Source organism: Leptodactylus fuscus, chromosome 6 (assembly GCF_031893055.1).
Source record: "Leptodactylus fuscus isolate aLepFus1 chromosome 6, aLepFus1.hap2, whole genome shotgun sequence".
NCBI lineage: Eukaryota > Metazoa > Chordata > Amphibia > Anura > Leptodactylidae > Leptodactylus > Leptodactylus fuscus.
In genome coordinates this window covers 92,537,212-92,561,860 of record NC_134270.1, presented here as the reverse complement: position 1 = coordinate 92,561,860, position 24,649 = coordinate 92,537,212, and the positions used below count along the sequence as shown (strand labels likewise).

The 24,649-nt window shown below is 42.9% G+C and overlaps 1 gene segment (V, D, J or C); it reads left to right on the top strand.

Annotated features, from left to right (window-relative positions):
• Window positions 1–11,249: 11,249 nt before the first annotated feature.
• On the top strand, window positions 11,250–18,569 carry LOC142209129 (Ig mu chain C region secreted form-like). The segment is given in 7 exon segments: window positions 11,250–11,292; window positions 11,451–11,792; window positions 12,327–12,647; window positions 12,907–13,011; window positions 14,705–15,055; window positions 15,635–15,943; window positions 18,235–18,569. Coding segments are annotated over 7 exon segments (1,806 nt in total).
• The last annotated feature ends 6,080 nt before the right edge of the window (window positions 18,570–24,649 follow it).

Here is a 24,649-nt window from a genome sequence, read left to right as displayed (position 1 = left end):
TAGATCAGATGAAATAAGGTATAGCTGAAGCGACGACCGTTTCGTGCATGTTGCACTTCATCAGGCTTCCTAGAACTAGGTGTCTCCACCTTCTATTTAACGGGATGTACAATTAGCCACTCCTTCGAACACCCCGTTGGTATAGTACATGTGTATATATAAACAGTTAAAAAAGTACATTAAAACCAACACTATACATGTAAAGCCATAACTTATTACATCGTAACCCCTTAACTCCATTCTTTTCAAAAATCCTTTGTAACATTCTTTCTACTTACAAGACCTAACTTAACTATCATGGGATCGAGACAACTACAAGTCTCGCCTACCAATGGCGGACTTGAAGGAAACCAGTCTACCACCACGTAAGTCGATATTCATTCATGGGATTAAGACGGCTTCAAGCCCCACCTACCATCGGCGGACCTGAAGGACAACAAACTGACACCCTGTCAGCCAGTACTCATTCATAGTATATTTATTATCGTCCCGGGAAACCCCTCTACCACATAGACAGATCTTTCCTCTTACAATGGCCAGTCACGGCTACAAGTACTTACACTCCATTGAGCTTCAGTCAATTACCAAGCCTTAGATCTATTTATAACGGGGCAGAAAAAAAACTGCGAACAATCCAATGCAGCTGATTCTCATACTCGGTGTATGCTAGACACACTCCTACTCCGTAACATTCTTCCCAGGGGCGTAACTTCTTCCTATATACATCAATCCCATATCGAGCTTTCTTATTACACTCTACCGAGGTATCGTGGATAATGGGGTAAACGATATATATAGAGTGTAATAAGAAAGCTCGATATGGGATTGATGTATATAGGAAGAAGTTACGCCCCTGGGAAGAATGTTACGGAGTAGGAGTGTGTCTAGCACACACCGAGTATGAGAATCAGCTGCATTGGATTGTTTGCAGTTTTTTTTCTGCCCTGTTATAAATAGATCTAAGGCTTGGTAAAATTTATTTATTGAGATTTTAAGTGATAGATGAACACAAAGTAGCAGATAATTATGAAGTAGAACAAAAGTGATACATGGTTTTCAAAATTTTAATCAAATAAAAATCTGAAAAGTGTGACATGCAAAAGTATTCAGCTCCCTGTACTCTGATAACCCTAAATAAAACAATCAATTGCCTTCAGAAGTCACTTAATTAGTAAGTTTGTGTAATGTAGCCTCAGATTAAATACACCTGTTCTATGAAGGCGTCAGTGGTTTGTTAGAGAGTGAGTGAGTGAGTGAGTAAGCATCATGAAGACCAAGGAACTCACCAGACAGGTCAGAGATAAAGTTGTGGACAAGTTTAAGGCAGGGTTAGGTAATAAAAACATATCCCAAGTTTTGAGCATCCCAATGAACACTGTTCAATCAATCATCTAAAAATGGAAAAAGTGTTCTACAACTGTAAATAAAATAAAATAATCCTTAATCCCTAATCTCACAGTGGGGAAATTTCAGTATGTTACAGCAGCATAGTAATACAGATACAGGATAATACACAGTAATATATTACAGAAGTAGACACACATATACTGAGAAAAAGAATATAATGTATACTAGGAGTCCATAGCAGCAAAGTAAGAGATGAAAGAAGGAAGACTTCAGGGTCACTTCTCTGTGCGGAGTGATCTATGCTTGGTCTGATGTAGATTATATAGCCTTTTTTGCGGTTGGAAGGAAGGACTTGCGATAACACTCCTTCTCACACTTGGGGTAAAGCAGACGGTCACTTACAGTGCTGCTAAGTGCCATCAAGGTCTCATACATGAAGTGGGATTTATTCTCCCACATGGAGCTCACCACAGACAGTATCCTTCTGTCACCCACCACCTGTACTGGGTCCAGGGGCCTCCCCAGGACAGGTGTTAGATGCAAAAACCTACAAGTCAGGTTTTGATGTCCGCTTGAAAAGTCGGACATCTTTGGGAACGGACAGTTAAGGACAGACACGGACTTTAAAAGAACACACCCGATGTCCATTTAAATCAATGCAAAATGTCACGGACACAGCTAGTGTCCAATGCTAATGTCCACACAAGATTGTGAACGGACATTAGCAGCGGACACTAGCTGTCGGACACCGACGGTAGTGTGAATGCTCCCTTACTGTCTGTTATTTTGTGTCCGTTTATTTTCTGCGCATGCTCAGAAAGCATAAACAGCAAAAGAAAAAACGGACAGTATAAAAAACGGACACTAACTGATACTAATGTGTCCGGTTTTTTTTAACTGATCCATTAAATGCATCAGTTAAAGAATGGACACATTAACATCAGTTACCATCAGTTACTGTCTGTTATGATAGGTGTCCATTTTTTTTCTTTTAAACGGACACCTTCATAACGGAATCCAACAGTAGTGTGAACCCTGCCTAACAGAGAATGAACTGTAAATTAGCTATAAGGGAGACACCTAGTGGCAGGAACTTTCCGCTTGTCTATTAACAAAAGACAAGCGGAACAGTATAAGCATATACTGTTATGTCAGTCCAGGTAGCTGCAACGGGGCTAAGGGATAGCAGTAGGGAATCTCGCCCTGCACTACTCCCACTAGCTATCCCGGTCCCTGCCTCACGGGTGTGGGTTGGCTGTACTCAGGCTAAGCCTGACCCCGACAGCTCCTCTCTCACTGATTCCGTAGGCCTAGAGGGAAGTGGGAGAAGGAATGCCCTATAAGACCTCTAGGGACTGGAGACTAAAGGGGGTCACCCCTAACGAACAAGTGAAGCTGCTACTGACAAGGGTGTGCACTGACTAACAACACAAGCAGCACACAGGAAAAATGTGGGAAAGGATTCCCCCAAACCAATATGGGAAGGAACCATACACTAGGAAACAAACACAGGGAAACTGAGTAGAAATCAAAGGATAAGGCAATTCACTCACACAGTCAATTATACACAGAGGGAGGATTGGTGAACACAGAAGGGAAAACACACAAACCAACTAGTTCACCCAAACCTCCCAAAAATCAACCACGGAACTTCCTCTATCCCAGAACACCACCTACTCCTCCTGCTAAGGCCTAGCTCTGTAAAAGCGACACTCAGCACAGAACCATGGGAGGCATGGGTTTAAATACAGAGTAGAGACCACTCCTCCCAGGTGCAAATGGGAGGACAGACTAATCAACCAGGAGATAAAGCTGCCTACCATCAGTGCGCACGTGCAAGTCAGAAGGTGTGCACCAATACCCACGACAGGACAACCCCGCAGCGCCAGGATGCCACCCCAGACACTGCGCAGCCAAAAACTCCCCAGGTAAGAAAAATAGAAATTAAAGAACCTAAATACTCCTAACATATACAAGGTGATTTGTCTCCGTAACAATACACTGTTATAAATAAAACATGGAAGCCATAAAATAGAAACATACTATAAATAAACAATAAAAATGTTTGCAATGATGAACCTATGGAAAGGGGAGATAGGAAAGCCCTGATCTCGATCTTATCCTGGAGTCATGAGCTGAGAAGTTAGGGGTTACAATTGAAGACAGTGTGAATAGGAATGTCAGATCTATTAATCCTGGGGAACCATATAGTTTGTGAAGTGAGACCAGGTATCCATTGACAGAATAATTTTTTTCAAACAGTATCTACATTATCTAACATTATCATTAAGGGAGCGTTCACACTACCGTCGGTGTCCGACATGTAGTGTCCGCTCCTAGTGTCCGCTCAAAATCTGTTACGGACATTAGGAGCGGACACTAGCTGTGTCCGTGACACCTGTCATTCATCTCAATGGGCATTGGGTGCGTTCTTTTGCACTCCGTGCCCGTCCTTCCATGTCCGCAAGTGGATCAAGGGGCAAGTCCACCAGATATGAAGGGCATCACCTGTGGCAATGGCAGGAACTTTAGAGAGATTTTTCAGGCTGAAAACAGACACTTTTTTAATTGAAGTGCATTGCATTTCGGTCCAGATTCACAAGTTCTACAGAAGGAGACTTATTTGTCTGAAAAATTGTGAAAGGGATTCTATCATTAAAATAATTTTTTTTTCTCGATCACACGTAGGAATAGCCATAAGAAAGGCTATTCTTCTCCTACCTTTAGATGTCTTTTCCACGCTGTCATTCAGTAGAAATCCCAATCCCCTTGGTCCACTTGCGGACAGGGAAGGACGGGCACGGAGTGCAAAAGAACGCACCCGATGCCCATTGAGATGAATGACAGGTGTCACGGACACAGCTAGTGTCCGCTCCTAATGTCCGTGACAGATTTTGAGCGGACACTAGGAGCGGACACTACATGTCGGACTTGGACGGTAGTGTGAACGCCCCCTCACATTATATAAGAACTTAGAGGCTATGTGCATTTTGGCTGATATCAAAATATATTGGAGAAATTTGTAAAATACATAACGGAGACCTACAGGTTTGAGGCCAAGTAGAAAGACAGGTGCTGTAAAGGGCACCAACAAACCTAGGAGTCTTTGGATCATCCTGTGAATGCATAACCAATAGCAGTGGACCAAGGGGCAAGTCCACCAGATATGAAGGGCATCACCTGTGGCAATGGTAGGAACTTTAGAGAGATTTTTCAGGCTGAAAACAGACACTTTTTTAATTGAAGTGCATTGCATTTCGGTCCAGATTCACAAGTTCTACAGAAGGAGACTTATTTGTCTGAAAAATTGTGAAATATTGGGTCCATTTAAAGGGATTCTATCATTAAAATATTTTTTTTTTCTCGATCACACGTAGGAATAGCCATAAGAAAGGCTATTCTTCTCCTACCTTTAGATGTCTTTTCCACGCTGTCATTCAGTAGAAATCCCAATTTTCGTCTGTATGCAAATGAGTTCTCTCGCAGCACTGGGGGCGGTCAACAGCGCTTAAACAGTACTGAGGGCGTCCCCAATGCTGCGAGAGAAATCTCCAGCGCCGCCTCCATCTTCTTCAAGAATGACCTCTCTGCACGTCTTCTTTCGGAGCTGGGCTCAAACTTCTACGCATGCGCACTGACTGCACATGCACACGGTAATTTTTTTGTGGCCGCTTACCCCAGCTTACTGTGTAAACGACCCCAAGAAAATGGCTGCTTACACCAGGCAGGCATGCGCAATTGGCTCTGCTCGAGGTTCAGAAAACTTCCATTGTGGATCTGGCTGTTGCCCCTTCTTTCACAAAAAGCAAGGTTCCCTTCTCAAGAGTCCTTTTTACTTTACTTTATGGATAGAAAAGCAGAATCTCTGCTTATAAGTGGCTATGTGGCATCAGCTTAGGCATGTAAAGCTGCTATTCTTCTGTTCTGGTAGCCAGAGCTACCAGAACAGAAGAATTGGCTAAGCCAATTGTCTAAGGTCATTGCTGATGGCGTTCTTAGATAACCTGGGTAACCTGCTTAAAGGGGCTCTATCAGCAAAATCATGCTGATAGAGCCCCACATATGCGTGCATAGCCTTTAAAAAGGCTATTCAGGCACTGTAAAAGTTAAATTAAACTACCCCCCGTTTTAAAATAATAACTTAAAAAAGAATGTGCTCTACTTACGGAACGTGCACCCTGGGCGGGCATCTGGGTGTGTCTTCATCTTCTTCCCCACCTCTTCTTCCTCTGACGTCTTCGGGTCCCGTCCTTCTCCGGCGCTTGCTCGCGGACACTGATAAAAAAAAAATAGCCCGGGCGCATGCGCAGTAGCACGCGGCTTCTACTACGGCTACTGCGCATGCGCCCGGGCTATTTTTTTTTATCAGTGTCCGCGAGCAAGCGCCAGAGAAGGACGGGACCCGAAGACGTCAGAGGAAGAAGAGGCGGGGGAGAAGATGAAGACACACCCAGATGCCCGCCCAGGGTGCACGTTCCGTAAGTAGAGCACATTCTTTTTTAAGTTATTATTTTAAAACGGGGGGGTAGTTTAATATAACATTACCGATGCCTGAATAGTCTTTTTAAAGGCTATGCACGCATATGTGGGGCTCTAGCAGCATGATTTTGCTGATAGAGCCCCTTTAAAATGAAATTGGTCCCTGGATTTTTGTAGAACTTTCCTTTTAGAAATGCTAGGTCTGTATTCTAGGAATAGGGCTTCTAGGAATCTACAGCATCTATGAGAGCTTTATGGCTTAAGGAATGGAAGAGGCATGTATCTTCCAAGAATAATTTTTGTTCCTTCCCTTTTCATCCTAGTAGTCTTTTTGGCCCTAAGTTGTAAGAAATTCTAAAAATCTGTTTTAAAGAACCTTAGAGGCAGTGACGTAACTAGGAATGGCGTGGCCCCGTGGCGAACTTTTGACATGGCCCCCCCCCCTTCCTGACCGACACCGAAGACCTTGACCAACCGACCGACCCCCCCCCCCCGCCACATTCCTGCACGCTCTATTATGCCCCATAGTAGTCCCAATACACAGTATTATGTCCCTCAGTGGCCCCTGCACACAGTATTATCCCCCATAGTGGCCACTGCACACAGTATTATCCCCCATAGTGGCCCCAGTACACAGTATCATGCCCCATAGTGGCCCCAGTACACAGTATTATGCCCCATAATGGCCCCTGCACACAGTATTATACCCCATTGTGGCCCCTGCACACAGTATTATACCCCATTGTGGCCCCTGCACGGGATTATGCCCCATAATGAACACCCATGAACCATTATTATACTCTGGGGTATTTTCAGACCCCAGAGTATAATAATCGAAGACCGAGGGGAGATACAGACATAAAAAAAAAAGTTACTTACGTGTCTCTGGCTCCGCTGCAGTCTTTGGTCTTTAATAACGCACAGATGTCACATGACATTTCATGCCCTCCCTCCATCTGCCCCCAGTTTCATGTCCTCCCTCCATCTGCCCCCAGTTTCATGTCCTCCCTCCATCTGCCCCAGTTTCATGCACCCCTCATCTCTACCCCCATTTTCATGTCCTCCCCTCCATCTCTGCCCCTAGGTTACTGTTGCTCCTGAATTGCTCCACACCACACATACATACACACACACAGACACACACTCTTCATCCTGCTTCTCACATCCCCCTCCCCTTCAGTACAATACAATACAATACACAGAGCGCCCCCTGACTACTATTAGACAGTCATTAGTAACAGCAATTGCAGGCAAGTCTGAATACAAACAATGTGTAGAGTACTGATCCATCTACTGACACTGACCTCCCCCCTCCTCCGAATACACAGATATCAGGACACTGTCCCCTCCTCCTAATACACAGATATCAGGACACTGTCCTCTCCCCTCCTCCACACCACACATACATACATACTCACACACTCTCCATCCTGCATCTAACATCCCCCTCCCCTTCAGTACCTAGCACCACATCTCTCCTTCTCTTCATCTCTTCCAGGACTGCACGGGCTATAAAGACACGCCGACCTTGTCATGTGACTGCTGACATCACACAAGCTCCTTCAGCACAAGCTTTCCCTGCTCTTATCGCAGTTACAACATTTTGTCTGTTATAAGAGGGGGGTAGCAGCGGTTGCGGCTGTCGCCGGGCCCCCTAATGTCCCGGGCCCTGTGGCAGCCGTTACCCCTGCTACCACGGTAGTTACGTCCCTGCCTGCTTACCTCTCCAGGGCCGCCGATCATTATACTCGGGGGTCCGAAAAGACCTCCGAGTATAATGATAGCAGCAGTAGTGGCTGTCACCGGGCCCCTAATGTCCCGGGCCCTGTGGCAGCTGCCTCTGCTGCTACGTTGGTAGTTACGCCACTGCTTAGAGGAAATTGTTTTGTAATTTGGTAAGATTAAGAGGCAGAAAGATGTTAGGTTAAACAGGATCTTTCAGAAGAAATAGTCAAAAAAGCAGCAGACACGTAAATCTAGGCAGTTTTTCAGTGACAACAGGTCTATAGAGGAAGTCAGGGCTCGCTTTCTGATGTTTTAGCAAAATTGTTTTCTCATTATGTCAGACTCCTGGGTGTTGTTAATAGTACTCTAGAACTAAAATCTTTTTCATCAAAGATACTCTTCTTAAATCACTCAGACAACCCAGTGGTTTTAGATCTGCTTTAGAAATTTGTGGTAAAAGGAGGATTAGAATGAGTCCCCTGGACTCTGAGTCTGTTTAGGGGTTTTTTCAATACCCAAACAGGATCAAGGGTGGTACCTAGTCATAGACCTCTCTTTCTTAAACAAATTTATAAAGAAAACCAAATTAAAGATGGAATCAGTGAGATCAGTGGTGGCAAAAACAAGATTATATGGCTAAAATAGATCTAAATGATACTTACCTACATGTTCTAGTTCTACCAGCTCAATTGAGGTTTCTCAAAGTAGCACTCAAGAGGGTGGTCATCTATCAGACACCTTCAGTTCACTTGACTACCTTTTAGCCTGTCCTCATCTCCAAAGCAGTGGTGTAATGACCGCGGTCGCAGGGGGTGCATGCCTGGCACGGTATGGGACCTGCGGCTAGCTGGAGATGGTTGGGGCCCTGGACCACTATGATAGCGGTCGGGAAAGCCTGGTTCCCCGACTGCTATACATACTGTTATTGGAAAGTGGCCCTGGCATATCACCAGGCTCCTTTTAAATAGATCTATGCTCAGGAGAATAATAAATATATATACTCACCTCTCCTGGGCCAAGCATTCTCTCCGGTGCTCTTCGGTCATGTGACTAAAGCCTGTGATTAACCCCAGTGGTTACTTGGGGCGGCATTGTAATGACGTCTGTGCTACCCATGTGATCGCTGAAGCCCAATCACAGGCCTCATCAGTGACATCTGAAGAGGAACAGAGATGCTGAAGACAGCAGAAAGGAACAAAGATGCCCAGGAAAGGTGAGGCAAGGTGAGTATGAGTGTGTTATTTTTAGGGGATATCATCACTCCATAGGGAGAGACCACCATATAGGTGTGTGGAGTCTTATTAAGCCATGAGCATTCCACTGCAAAGGAACATGGGAAGAATATGCAAATCTGACTTCCATGATGTAATTAGGATGCCAGTGCCTCAAGTATGCACACCAATAGAGGGCGCTGACTGAGAATGTGCAAGTCTATCTTCCATGGTGTAATTAAGAAGACAGAGTCTCAGTCAAGCAAGCCTATAGAGGGTGCTCCCTTTAACATCATGCCGACCTTCTCAGAGGCCTTTGCAATGATGTTGGGATTATACCAGATACAGTCTTCTCAGCCAAGGACAGCTGTTTCGATGTACTTCTGTTTTTGAAGTATAAGTATGTGTGTATATATAGAGAGGGAGAGAGGGAGAGCTTGTTTTTTAGCAGGATGAGATGCATTTTGTAATGTCACCACTTTGGGGTGCCTATAACTTGTTGATTTTATTTTATTCTTGGTGGGTTAAAAAAAACACCAATTCTGGCATTGCTTTCTGCCTTTTAAATTGTTTGCCATACAACATAAGTAACATGTTAGACCTGGTTCACATCTGTGTTCGGTATTCTTTTCGGGGAGTCTGCATGGAGACCCCTTCCAGGTTGACCTCTCTTAGCTTTCATATTTCTCTTTGCTCTGTAACCAATTCCATGATGGATCAGCACAGTATCACATTGGCAGGTATAGACTCTACTATATCTTCTTGCTGAGGGCAATGCAATTCTCCTCTATATATTCTAGATAACCTAAGAAACTATGTGGTGAATTCATCACCATAAATGTAGCATAAAATAGTAAAAAAATTGGTGATTCACGATTATTTAATGTCACTTGTGACTAATGTAATCAGCTTTGCCACTACATGAGCCATATTAATCACTATGCCACAAAAGAGGCATAAATGATGGCAAAATCTACGCTAGCAAGAAGTTGGTGTAGACCTGTGCTTTGGTATAAAGGAATTGGGAGAATTAGCTTAATTTATGATGCATTGTAATGTGAAATCCCTATATATAATGTTACAGACTTCCTACCACAGCCTGTATTAGAATACATTTAATGACAAGACTGGGAGCCCTCAACCTATTCCTGGTTGTCCTAGCCATGGATCGCCACCATCACTACACTGATGGAAAAAAAAAACCTTTTGGGAAGTCTGTCACTAATACTCAGGGTATCAATCGAGAGTTACCTGAACCAGTGTTTTCCCCTGAATAAGTGTCTCCTTTAGCAAGAAATGGCTGTTTTTGTCAACATGCAAATGAGCTCCTTAGCATGATGTGGATGTTGTTGTTGCTCCAGAGAAGTAAGCAGTAAGAGGCACTGATTCACAAGGGGAAAACACTGATTCTGGTGACCCAAATCTATCTTCTGGGGGTGGACTCCCTTTAAAACTGGCCATGTCAGGAAGGGGTTAATGGGAAAAGGTATGCAAATAAGTTTTTCTTTACAGCAATAGGAAAGCTCTCTCTCTCTCTCTCTCCAGCACCAACTATTCGAAAGAAGTTCCCTATACTCAATGACTTTCACGAAACCTTGTGACGTAACTTCAGATATAAGCCAAACCAGAAAAGAAAGGGTTAATTATATGGCTTATATGCATGTACCGTGGAAACCTATACTATGTATACAGATGGATAGATAGACAGACACACTCGCATTTCTTCATGTGAAAATCTCTGTAAGGTCTATTGTAATAACGTAACACACAGCAACTACAGGGAATTCTGCCGTGGTGTGGCTACATGTGTTATTCGAAGCTTGTGTTGAGGTTGCTGGGAGGCGATATCAGATTCTCCTTATGTGGCTCAGTGTGTAGAGCTGCAGCCTTCTGTCTTACTGCTACGAGTTCGATTCCCCTATCCTGCAGCAGAGCAAGACGTCCTAACACTGCAGGCTCCTTGTGTCTGTTGTGTATTTCAACGCTTGCTAGAGCATCACTTGGGTCAAGTGCCTAATTCTCTGCTTGTGAAATTGTGGTTCCACCGGTCCAAGGACATTTTGTAAAAAAAAAAAAATGATGGCATCAAACTGTAAAAATATACATGTCAAGTCTCTGTTGTACAGTATATAGCAGGAGGTCACCAAAGTGCTGTAACATCAGAAATGTATACCCGCCCCCTTTCCCAGAGTAGAGACTGCCTCTGCAACCACTATAGTTTCTACCCTGGTACATTAGGATGAGGCTTTAGTCATTATCATTATAACTCATATAACAAAGCAGTAAAATATATACTATATAAAATTTCCCTGATGACAGTGATTGCAGGGAAATGTATTCCACATAGTTGTGCTATATCCATTGAAATGGAAAAAGCTGCATTCATACAGTCATACTGATACCCAGGTTATGTGATTGCTTCCTGTCTCCTCCCTTGAGTATATTACAGGTGATCAGAGTCCAGGTTTGCAGTTCCTGGGGTGGCTCATGGCGAGGATTGTTGTCTTTGCTGTTCTGTGTGCATTGACAGGTGTGTTATACTGTATTGTATAGACCTCAGACCTCATGATAGATACGATGGATCTCATTGATTTTAATGACACCAGTAGTCATGGTGATTGGAGAGCATGCAATCACGTTTAGAGGTAAGGGTGATTCTTGTAATAATAGATTTGTATTTCCCTCCAGAATGCCTGGAAGTAACAACGTCCACAACACAGACTCTGGCTCTAGTAGATCATGACATTTTACTCCATTGTAATTTCTCCTACCTGGAACCCATCAAAGCTGAAGATGTTCTTGTTAAGTGGACAGTGAGGCGTGACACAACTGTGAAGTCAGTATACATAGTTGATGGAGTTAATATTAATTCCCTGCGTCCAGGAAGCTACATGGATCTCCAACTCCTGAAGTTTGGCAATGCCTCTTTATACCTGTCCAAGCTGACTTTGGAGGATGAAGGCGAGTACACCTGCACTGTGCTTATATCTCCAGAGCTTGGGAGCAATACATTTTTTCTTAGTCTTGCAGGTGAGCAATGCTGGTAATCTGCATATTATAGGTACAATTAATATTAGATTGGTGGGAATCAGTACCCATCAGGAAGCACTGGAGCCCTTTTATTGTTTACATCGGTTTGTGGATCCAGAAGCTATACACTTATACACTGTAGTGGCTGTAAATAAGACACCCAGCACAGATAAGTATAAGATGTGCATGTGCATTGAGCAATGTAAAGAACGAAGAGTCCCTCTGACATGTTTTGCTGAGTAACCAGGAATAATGAAGCCAAATGCGGCAGTAACCCCAGAAGATGCTGGTGATTCATCAAAATATGTCGGTGACCTAGATGTAACTGTTTATTGCTAAACCATGGTTGCTCTCCCTTTGTGCTCTATGTTTCTGCTGCCCTCACCATGCTCTGGTAAGCAGCAGAATTGTGGAAACATCTCTGGAAGTGACTGAGTTTTAAACATGATTTAAATTGTAACTGAGTATAGGTTATATATATAAGTAACCTGTAGTATACACACCAGTATAACCTTGTACTACTATTGTGTACAGCACAACCTACCATTACTCTGCTCCCAGAGAACTCTCAACTGATCAGTGGGGAGATGAAGACATTTATTTGTAAGCTCAGCCATTTCTATCCACATGATATTGATATAAAGTGGATAGTGAAACAGGAAAAAAAAGAAATTGTCTTGACGAAGGATATTTGCACGGGAATCCCCTTTCAAGATGAAAACGGCACTTTCATGGTTGACAGTCAGGTCTCTATCGTCTTTACCAAGGAGGATGATGGCAGCGCGATCCTATGTGAAGTCAGACACCAGTCACTGCCACAGCCACTGAGAAAAGACACCACCATTTACATCACTGGTAAGACATCATGTTATGGCACTCAGAAATTAATGTATGAAAGAAATGTAATGAAATGCAAGACCTATTCATATCCCACATGTAGCACTACATAGTTACATTTCCAGGAAAGAAATCAGTATTGATAGCACCGGCGATACATGAACTGCACTGTGCAAAAATGGTACAAAATGGAGATTCCTTGAGTAATCCGTGAGAGCACAAACACAACTGTGCAAAGATGTGAATTAACCATTTGTAATTCCGTCTCTTTTTGTAGCTGTAAAGGACCCTGGCAATCTGGGATTTGTTATCAGTACACTGGTGATTGTATTACTGCTAATCTTGGCATCTGCACTTTTATACTGGCGATTTTTGGCATCAGGTAAAGTTCCTTTGCACATCTAACCTCTAAATCTATCATTATAAAATACAGGATGTAGAGGCCATATTTTATAAAACTGGTAAAAGAGGAATTTGGAGGAGTTGCTCTTAGCAACCAATCTGTCTTCAACTCAAGTGAGAGATATCATATACCTCAGTCGCTGTGGAAAACTGTTGTTAGATGGCATCAATTCTTAGATGTTATCAACCATTGCAACAAGGGAAGGGCCAGCTGTAGGACGGGGACTATAAACTATTCTCTAACATTATAAACCATCTCAGGCTGTGGAAAGCTCCAGCACTGATATAAACTCTGGATTTATAATGTGAATTAATCGACATGAACTTGCTCACCTCGATTATTTATCATCCTTGTCATCTTGTCTTACACTAGCATTATCTAAAGGATATATCACTAACTGTACGCTATCCATTCAGAATTTTTGATATGTGAATAATCGAAACCAAAATTCAGTGGCTTGACATGTCATGTAAATAGAGTGTGTGCCCTAAAATAATCTTCATAATAATCGGGGTAAAAGGTTTCCCCCAGCCACTGTAAACTACTGCTATAGTGCTGTACAGGCACCATGCCGAAATCCCACGCATGCGCAGTACGCTGTGTATGATGCTCATCTTCCACTGCCCAGGGGGCCAAACAAGAAGCCACAATAGGCGTAGTTACTGATGGCTCAGCTATTCTTAGAAATTAAAGATAATATCCCCTGTGTTCCATGGAACTCATTTGCATATTGTCTAAAACCACTTTTTACATGCATACCAGAGGATCTATATTTCATAAGTACAGTTTGACTTATGTTAAGAGCCTGTACAGAACTATAACAGTGGTTTACAGTGGCTGGGGGATGGGCGTTTTCTGGACAAAAAGTCTTTTTTTTTTTTTAAGGTCTTTTAGTGCTATTAATGGGTTAAAAGTGCACCCACATACTTTTATACATATAGTTTCCTACTATGTAACTTCCTGAGTACCTTCCATGCTACCTCCCTGTCAATGCTCACCCCCTCCTCTCTCACTGCATTACGCCCCCTTCCCTGTCTCCCTAGCTAAGCTACACTGAGTTATTCTGCCCACTACTAGGCCCCCCTCTCCCGCCCTATCTCCCTAGTTAAGCTATCCTGCCTACTGCTAGGCCTTCTCAAGTAACTAAGCCCACCCCTCCCACCACATCATACTTACCAAGCTTCCGATCTGTGAGACGGCTCATCCTTTCCTCTGCAGTGTGCGCAGGCTGGGGGCACTTCGCATAGACCAGAAGTATCTGTGAGGCCTGTGCAGTAGAGTTGGCTTGCCTTGCAGTCACCTCCAGACTGTGCAGGCGATTCAAGAGAGGAGGAGCCATCCGAGACACAGAAAGAAATGTAAGTATTGATGGAGTTGGGGGTGTAGACGTTGACGTTTCATTTTGCAAGCGGTGAAACCGAACGTCACCTGATTATCAGAAAATGTCCCTGCGCGGTCATGTGATATCATTGGTAATTACAAGCAAATTAGATGTGAGGCGGAGGGATGGGCTTTAGTTTAGGAGAAGATTTGTAGTTTATCCCAGACAACCCCTTTAAACCAGATTTTGAGTTAGGTCATAATAATCACCCAGCTCTGATCTGATGTTATGTGTGGCTGGAAATTGTATAAGATGTTATGAATAATAAGTTACAGATCTGCTTTTCTCCAGTGCCCCCACGGGTATCAGAGCTTATTCTGCCAGAGCTAAACATGGAAGGTGAAAAGATGGTTGCCATTTGTAACATCAATGGATTCAGACCTAAAGCAGTAGATATTTCCTGGTATATAGAAAAGAATGATCAAGGCATTGGTTACTCTGAAGATGACGTTTTGCTGCAAGCCACTGATATCACCAGTCATGCGAAACATCCAGTTAGCAAACATGGCAGCCTGTTTAATGCCACTTCCCAGCTGTCTTATACTCCTTCAGTTCAAGATGATGGAGCAACGATAGTGTGTGTGGTGTCCCACAAGGCGCTGGGAGCTATAATCAGAAGGAAGAGTCACATTAATGTAGCAGGTAGGTATATAGATGGTCGCTGCTGGTCATTGTAGACATGAATTATATTTTCTTCCAGGGTCCTGTTTAATCTGTTACCTGCTGGAGCTCTTTATGGGCCAGGACAGCCTTCCATAAATACTACTCATCACTATATAATGAAATGCCCCGCACTTTCTAATAAACCTTTTATACCAAATTCTCACTACTTTTTTTTTAAGATCACCACTTTCTGGCAGTGTATGCACATTTCATTGTTTACATTAAAGGGAAATCTCTCTCTTTGATCTAGTCCTGCTTACACAACAGAGGATTTCTTATAACTGTGTTCAATCTAGTCAATACTTTGTCATTTAAACAATTTGATGCTGTATATACACTGATACATTGAAGCAAACCCTCATCAGTGACAACTATGACTTCTGGAATAATTTACGTTACCAGAGTTTTTCATTGCCTTTTTTTTTTTTCCAAGTCCACAACTGTCCTGGCCTTGTTCAGCTGAGCTGTAAGAAGTATTAGGTTTTCATGTACTGACAGCAAGCAGAGGTTTCAAAAATGATGCAGATTTTTTTTAAATAATCTATTTTTTTTTCCTAGTGCGTCCTAAGAAAAGTTACATTACGAGTTGGCCGCAGAATCCCAAAAGAGGAGACAAACTGACCTTAAGCTGCATTGTGGAAAGGTTCTATCCAAAGCCAATAGCATTAACATGGATGAGGAATGGCCAAGTCCATAGTGACATCACACAGTTCGGGCCATTTCCCTGTAAAAATGAATATTATAGCATCTGGAGCCAAATAGATCTGACCCTGGCTGAGGAGGAGGATGGGGTGATATATACCTGTCAGATTAGACACCTCAGTTTGCGGAGCATAGAGGAGCTGTCCTATGAAATCAATGTAAAAGGTATCATATTAATATGCCAGCTGTAAACTTTCCTCAACAGATCCCTCCGGGTACCATTTAAACTAGAAACCATCTATATACCAAGTGAAGACATACCCTAATTTAAAATTCACTATACTTAATCAGTCAATTACATTTTAAGACACTATTACCTCATTGTAGTTTGTTTTTGAGCTGTACTATATTTCATTTACCCCTGGCAATCTATATAACTAACTAGCATATGCTGTATATTTAAGCATTTCTATATGTGGAGCAGTCGCTCTCACTTCCCCAATAAATTTGCATATTGTGATTCATAAATTATAGTAATTTTTACAATGTTTTAAGCCTCTATTTAGTCTATAATCATAATAATAAAGTAACAGTCCTGTAATCTGGAGTCAATAGATGGGACCTCGGGTTATCTAATTGGCATAGTAATGTCTCCTCAATGGTTCTTCTGTGCAGTGTTCTGCTTCTGGTTTTATTATAATAATAATACATTTTATTTATATAGCGCCAACATATTCCGCAGCACTGTACAATTTGTAGGGTTCAAATACAGACAAAAAGATACATTACAAAGAAAGTCATTTCACACAATGGGACTGAGAGCCCTGCTCGCAAGAGCTTACAATCTATGAGGTAGAAGGGGTAACACAAGAGGTAGCAGGGGCGGCATTGCTTATACAGTAGTCAGACAATTTTGTAATAGAGGTGACTGTCATTACACAAACATAAAACTTTATGAGCCATCACCAGTCGTTTCCTTTAACATGTAGATAGTGCTTGGACATATAAAGTTAGCTTGAAATGGCACCATGTCATGTGGGAGCTGGAACAGAGGAGGGTTAAATTTTGGGGATTCTAACTATGGTACGGAAGGCTTTACATTAGGAATTGTGATAGGCCTGTCTGAAAAGATGTGTCTTTAGTTTGCGTTTGAAGCTGTAGAAATTGGGAGTTTATCTGGTTGTCCGGTATAGAGCATTCCAGAGAAGTGGTGCAACTCGGGAGAAGTCTTGTATACGAGCATGGGAGGTTCTGATAATAGAGGATGTAAGTATTAGGTCATTGAGTGAACAGAGAGCACGGGTTGGGCGGTAGACAGAGATGAGGGAGGAAATGTATGGAGGTGCGGCATTATGGAGAGCCTTGTGGATGAGAGTGATAACTTTATATTTTATTCTATAATGAATAGGCAGCCAATGTAGTGACTGGCACAGACCAGAGGCATCGCTGTAGTGTCTAGACTGATAGATGAGCCTGGCCGCTGCATTCAGAATAGATTGTACAGGGGAGAGTTTAAAGGGGCTCTATCAGCAAAATCATGCTGCTAGAGCCCCACATATGCGTGCATAGCCTTTAAAAAGGCTATTCAGGCACCGTAAAAGTTATATTAAACTAACCCCCCGTTTTAAAATAATAACCTAAAAAAGAATGTGCTCTACTTACCGAACGTGCACCCTGGGCGGGCATTCAGGGTGTGTCTTCATCTTCATCCCCGCCTCTTCTTCCTCCGATGTCCTCCGGTCCCGTCTTCCTCCAGCGCTCGCGAACGGCCAGTGATAGCCTGGGCGCATGCGCAGTAGCCGTAGTAGAAGCCGCATGCTACTGCGCATGCGCCCAGGCCGTTTTTTCATATCAGTGTCCGCGAGCGAGCGCCGGAGGAAGACGGGACCGGAGGACATCGGAGGAAGAAGAGGCGGGGAAGAAGATGAAGACACACCCTGAATGCCCGCCCAGCGTGCACCTTCGGTAAGTAGAGCACATTCTTTTTTAGGTTATTTTTTTAAAACGGGGGGGTAGTTTAATATAACATTACCGATGCCTGAATACCCTTTTTAAAGGCTATTCATGCATATGTGGGGCTCGATCAGCATGATTTTGCTGATAGAGCCCCTTTAACAAGGGGAAGACAAATTAGTAAGAAGTTACAGTAGTAAAGGCGAGAATGAATCAGAGACAATAAGTGTCTTTAGTGTATCTCTGGTAAGGAAAGGGCGTATTCTGGAGATGTTTTTGAGGTGGAGGTGACATGAGTGTGCAAGTGATTCAATATGGGGAATGAAGGAAAGGTCTGAGTCAAACATGACCCCAAGGCAGCGGGCATGCTGCCTAGGAGTTTTAGTACAGCCTGAGACTGTAATGGATATATCAGGGACAGATCTATTTTACTAATCCTCCCAGGTGCTAGATTGTTGGATTTCAAGAATAAAGGAATAACATTGCACTAAATATTTCCTATGTTTTCTAAATTCTAACCTGTGACCTTTCTTAATAATTCTAATTGTGTATGTCCTCCCCAGGAACACCCCCGGAAGTGCAGTTTATTGCAGCTGAACCCATAACACCTGTCATTGGACAAGAAGTGCTCCTCAGCTGCAAGATTAGCAATTTCTTTCCCAGGGATATAGTAGTGAATTGGTATAAAGACGGCATCAAGTTGGTCACGGGGGTCTGTCATTCTTTGTGTGTTAACAACACCAGTGGTGCCCATTCAATGTGGAGCTACTTTAAATTTACACCTACAGCTGAGGATGATGGAAGTGTTTTCTCGTGTTCGGTGCAGCATGCAGCTCTGAAGAACCATGAGGAAAGGACTTATACCATGAGAATCAAAGCCAAAAGTGACTTAATGTAAATACAAAATATATATATTTTTTATATCCTTGTAATAATAAAGTATCAGATTCTCATTGATCAAGACTAATGTATAGGATGGCCCCTAAACACAGTTATCACACAGAAGTGACAATGTCTGATAAGACAGTGGAGCCATACACCTTTTTCCAGTGGGGACAGCCATTGATGATAATTTAAATTATGTAGATTGTGAGCCCCATATAGGGATCACAATCTACTTTTTTTTCCTATCAGTATGTCTTTGTAGAATGGGAGTAAATCCACGCAATCACAGGGAGAACATACAAACTCCTTGCAGATGTTTTTCCTGGTGGGATTCAAACCCAGGACTCCAGCACTGCAAGGCTGCAGTGCTAACCACTGAGCCACTGTGTTGCCCCTTACAGGGTAATTTTTGAATTGCATTTTGTGATAAAAGTGGTAGTGTCTTTTTCAATGGCCATGGACTTTATAAAGTGCAAAAACTAAGTGTACTCAGAACCCATATAATAATATTGGACCCCAGATTGTTACTGGTTAAATAAAATAAACAATTCTAACATTTTATTTTTACGCCATTCAGTCTTCAAATTAAATACATTGTACTAATTTTATTGTGTAGTCATGTAACAGGTATGACAATGCCAGATGTAATTCCCCCTCCCCCCCAAAAAATACGTATAATGTATAAATTTTGTTTGTTATACACACAAACAAAATTGTTGGTACCCCTCGTTTAATGAAAGAAAAACCCACAATGGTCACAGAAATAACTTGAATCTGACAAAAGTAATAATTAATAAAAATTCTATGAAAATGAACAAATGAAAGTCAGACATTGCTTTTCAACCATGATTCAACAGAATTTAAAAAAAAAATAAAACTCATTGTGGGGAAGGTAGCACGGTAGCAGCAATGGTGCGGACCCAACCAGTAAGAGACCAGGACACAAAACTGCAGCAAACAGGTTTATTAAAAAAAATAGCAAAATAACTAAACCTTCACATCAGGCACAAAAATGAGCAAAATAAAATACAGCCTTAACTTCAGGCAAAAACAGTAAGAAAAAAAACCCTGCTTGTCTGAGCGCTAACAATAAGTACTGTAAATACCTGGGCTGATGCCTATTCAAGACCCGGACTGGACCACAAATAAGTTAGAAATCTTGGAGAGATATACCGTGATTCCAGCACTCTGCCTGTCACCTTCTCACAATATACACTGCTCAAAAAAAATAAAGGAATCACTCAAATAACACATCCAAGATCCTAATGAAATCTTCTCATTGAATACTTTGTTCTGTACAAAGTTGAATGTGATGACAACAAAATCACACAAAAATCATCAATGGAAATCAAATTTATTAACCAATGGGGCCTGGATTTGAGCCCCCCCCCCTCCCCAATTAAAGTGGAAAAACACACTACAGACTGATCCAACTTTGATATAATGTTCTTAAAACATGACAATATGAGGCTCAGTAGTGTGTGTGGCCTCCACGTGCCTGTATGACTTCCCTACAACGCCTGGGCATACTCCTGATGAGGTTGCGGATGGTCTCCTGAGGGATCTCCTTCCAGACCTGGACTAAAGCGTCTGCCAACTCCTGGACAGTCTGTGGTGCAACGTGACGTTGGTGGATGGAGCGAGACATGATGTCCCAGATGTGCTCAATCGAATTCAGGTCTGGGGAACGGACGGGGCCAGTCCATAGCTTTAATGCCTTCATCTTGCAGGAAATGCTGACACACTCCAGCCACATGAGGTCTGAGGATATCATCTCGGTACTTAATGGCACTCAGGCAACCTCTGGCGAGCACATGGAGGGTTATGCGGCCCTCAAGAAATGCCGCCCCACACCATTACTGACCCACTGCCTAAACAGTCATGCTGAAGGATGTTGCAGGCAGCAGATCGCACTCTGCGGCGTCTCCAGACTCACTTATATGTATCAGCAGTGAAGTCCTCCTGGGTCCCCTTGCATAGTGTTTCCTTCATTCAAGTGTCGATGGATAGTTTGCCCTTATACTGATGCACCCTGAGCATGCAGGACAGCTTGAATTTCTTTAGAACTTGATTGGAGCTGCCTATTCGTCTTCGGGACTAGTGAGATTAGCTAGAGTGTCATATTGTGTTTATGATTATGTTGCACACTGTGGACAAATGAACATCAAGATCTCAGGAGATAGACTTGTAATCTTGAGATTATTTTTCCACAATTTTGGTTCTCAAGTCCCCACACAGTTCTCTTTTCTTTCTGCTCTCCACACAGACACACAATGCAAATATTGAGTCTACTTCTCCTTTTAATCTGCTTTCAGGTGTCATTTTTATATTGCCCACACCTGTTACTTGCCACAGGTGAGTTTGAATGAGCGTCACATGCTTGAAGCAAAGTTATTTACCCACAATTCTGAAACAGTTCCAACAATTTTGTCCTGGTTATTTTTGGAGTTTTGTGTGAAATGATGTCCAATTTGCCTTTTTTTCCCCCTCTTTTTTGTGTTGCTCCAACGCACACAAAGGAAATAAACATGTGTATAACACAAAATGTGTAAGTGCAATCATTTTATGAGAGAAATACTTCATTTTCTGGAAACATTTCATCGGTGCCCACACTTACATCCATGACTGTATATTCTCCCATCCACCTATTTGTCAATATAGAAATATAGTTGCTACAGGTAAATCAGTGGAGACTGTTGAGTACCTGCTGAGTATAAAATAATTAGATGGATTAAAATGGATTATAAAACAATTCAAAGAATTAAGTTCTAATTACTTTTTTCATATGTTGTTATGTGCTATGATGTTAGAACAAGAGTATAGACCAGTGATGGCTAACCTTTTGAGCTTGGTGTCTCAAGATTTGTAAAAAAAAAAAAATTGAGCATAACTGTCTGGGTGCAAATCTGCAATAAATTTAGTGTGGGTGGGAGCTCTGGCTTCACTGCCTAACCCTAACTCCAGTAACGGATGTAAGATGCCCACCATTCGAACAGTGCTCTCAGAAGGAGAGTTGCTGGACTCTCAGAAGGAAGCAGGAGAGTTGCCCCACCTCCAAATGCTGTCAGCTTGCTGTGTGTCAGCAAAAACATCTCAGTGTGTCACCTGTGACATGCGTGTCATAGGTTAGCCATGAGTGGTATACACCATTGTTTATTTGATTCTGACCAACTCTGGATGATTTGCATGTATTGATTTAATTAAAGATTTTCTTTCCTTCTGTCTATCTGGATACAGGGGTTTAAAGAGGACCTTTCATCAGATCGGGCACATGCAGTTTTATATACTGCTGGAAAGCCGACAGTGTGCTGAATTCAGCGCACTATCGGCTTTCCCGATCTGTGCCCGGTGTAAAGCGCTATCGGTCCCGGGACCGTAGCGCTTTACAGTCAGAAGGGCGTTTCTGACACTTAGCCAGGGACGCCCTTCTGCCTCGCGGCGCCTATCGCGCTGTACTGTGGAGCGGGGAGGAACGCCCCCTCCCCTCCTGATAATGCTCGTCTATGGACGAGCTGTGTGAGCAGAGGGAGGGGGCGTTCCTCCCCGCTCACACTCTACAGCGCGATAGGCGCCGCGGGCGAAGGACGTTCCTGGCTAACTGTCAGAAACGCCCTTCTGACACTAAAGCGCTATGGTCCCGGGACCGATAGCACTTTACACTGGGCACAGATCGGGAAAGCCATGAATTCAGCGCACTGTCAGCTTTCCAGCAGTATATAAAACTGCATGTGCCTGATCTGATGAAAGGTCCTCTTTAACTTGAGGTGGGTGCTGAATCTGCCTCCCCCAGAGAGTAAAGAATACAATTCAAAGCAATACAATCATAACATACCCCAAGTATTGCAGGAATGGTCCCCATAACTGCTATCCAAATATACAGGATGTGAAAATTTTATAACATGCTTAAATGATAGTTTTAAAGCCTTAAAGGGGATGTCCATGGATCGATAATTTACTTACCTGCCAGCAGTTATTGTAGATGATGGACATGGGGGTCATGTGACATTGAAACGGTGTTCAGTTCCCTATGTCACCCTGCCCCCACTCTCCTTCCCTTATCTCACTAGTAAATATAAATTACCTGTGTTAGGGAGGTGGGCTGACTGTAGTAAACCCAGCCCCCATAGCATAGGTAATCACCTGTGAGATCGGTGGAGGAGGGGGCGAAGCAATTCAGGAGACTGACTGCTACTTCAGATCATATAATCTGGGAGTCGTGACCTGGACAGATCCCCAGGGTCCACCAGCTGCAATAACCTTGGACAGGTAAGAAGAAGAGATAAAGAACTTAGAAAAATTAGAAGCCTCTCATAATGAAATGATTTTAAAGGTTAAGACCTTTGCTAGTGACACGGATTATCCTATAAAAAAGAGAAAGAACTCCAAATTAATACTGAGAAATTTTCAGGGTCCATTAAGCAGAGGAAACATCACCAATTCCAGTGGGATCTACAGGAGTTCCATCAAAATAGCGCCTACATTGATTTATCTAAACCCTTAGGGAGAAGTGATGTGTCATCTTTGTTTTATGAGATGTCAGAGTCGGATAGAACTACTAGACCCAAAGAATTGGGTAGAAATAGGGGGAGGAATTTGACTGCCAACAATAGAGGACGGGGGAAATGAGAGTGTTTTGGACTCCTCTGTTCAGGCTAATAATGGTGGTAGTGTTTTTTTTTTTTTCATCACAGACTCCGCAGATCACACAATATATGCTATGCAGACATCAAGAACCACACCAGGGAATGATACTCTACAGGTCATCAACTTATCACAACACACACACACACCAATGATGAACTAATGGTACTGTGCAAAGGTCTCCCATTTGTACCTTCAATCAAGTTAAATCAATTTAACTGGGTGAAGGATGTGGCACTATTTGTCAGAAAGCTTAGATGGTACAAGTTCATGGGTACTGAATTACAGAATTTGGAGGGCTTGAGAACTCTAGAACTTTGTACTTGTAAGGTCAGGGGTTGGCTGATTCTGGCCCTGCTGCAGATCTGTGGCTTAGGAATTGTATAAATCCACCTCTGTATGACACAAGGTATATTGATATCCTCAAAAAAAATGGTGGTGAATAATTTATCAGCCCATGAAAATAAAGCAATAACAAGGAAGGGTTATCTGAGTTCTCTGCAATTGAAAGCCCTGAGGAACCTTGAGCAGGATGACTCTGTTGTTATTAAGCCCTCCAATAAGGGGGGCAAAATAGTGGTGATGGATCGGGAACGTTACATCTCAATTGCAGTGATACCTTATCTGATTCCTCAAACTGTGGAGTTTTCCCCTCAAACCCCACAGACATCTATTGTACCCAGCTCAAGACTGGATCGGGCAAAATCAGAAGGACTTATCTCCCTCAAGGAGTGGGATTTTATGTATCCAAAGTTTCCATGGGTCCCCACATTCTACCTAAGATCTACAAGGGGTATTTTCCCCTCAAGGGCTGCCCCATTTTCTCAGGCATCCACAGATTAATGCAGGGGGTGAGCACATACAGTATATTGATAGGGTTTTACGCCCTTTTGTGGTGGCCCTCCTGTTGTATGTCCGGGACACAATGGATGTCCACAGACATCTGGAGGATATCCACCTTCCATCGGGGATGGTCCTAGCCAGTTTGGATGTGGAGGCACTCTATGCAAATTTAGCTCCACCTACTTCTATATTGACTCCGGCCATTCTCATCCATTTTTCTATGTGCTCCAAAACAATGTAATCCTCCTACAGTCAACCTAACATTATATGCCCCCACATTATAATTTTCCCCTCCAATTGCCCCACAGTGTGAAGAAACTAAAGGGGGACAATAATTGGGGCAGCTGGAGAGAGACATTAAACCGTGGGGGTAGTTAGATGGGGACATTAATCTGAAGGTAACTAGAAGGGCACATAAAACTGGGGCAGCAGGAGGGGGACATTAAACCATGGACAAAGCTGGAGAGGGACATTAAACGTGGGGCAACTAGAGGCAGACATGTCACCCTCCAGCTATCCCCACGGTTTAATGTCCCCCTCCAGCTGCCCCCAGTTTAATGTCACCCTCCCAGCTTAATCTGTACCCCCAATTTAATGTTCCTCTCCATC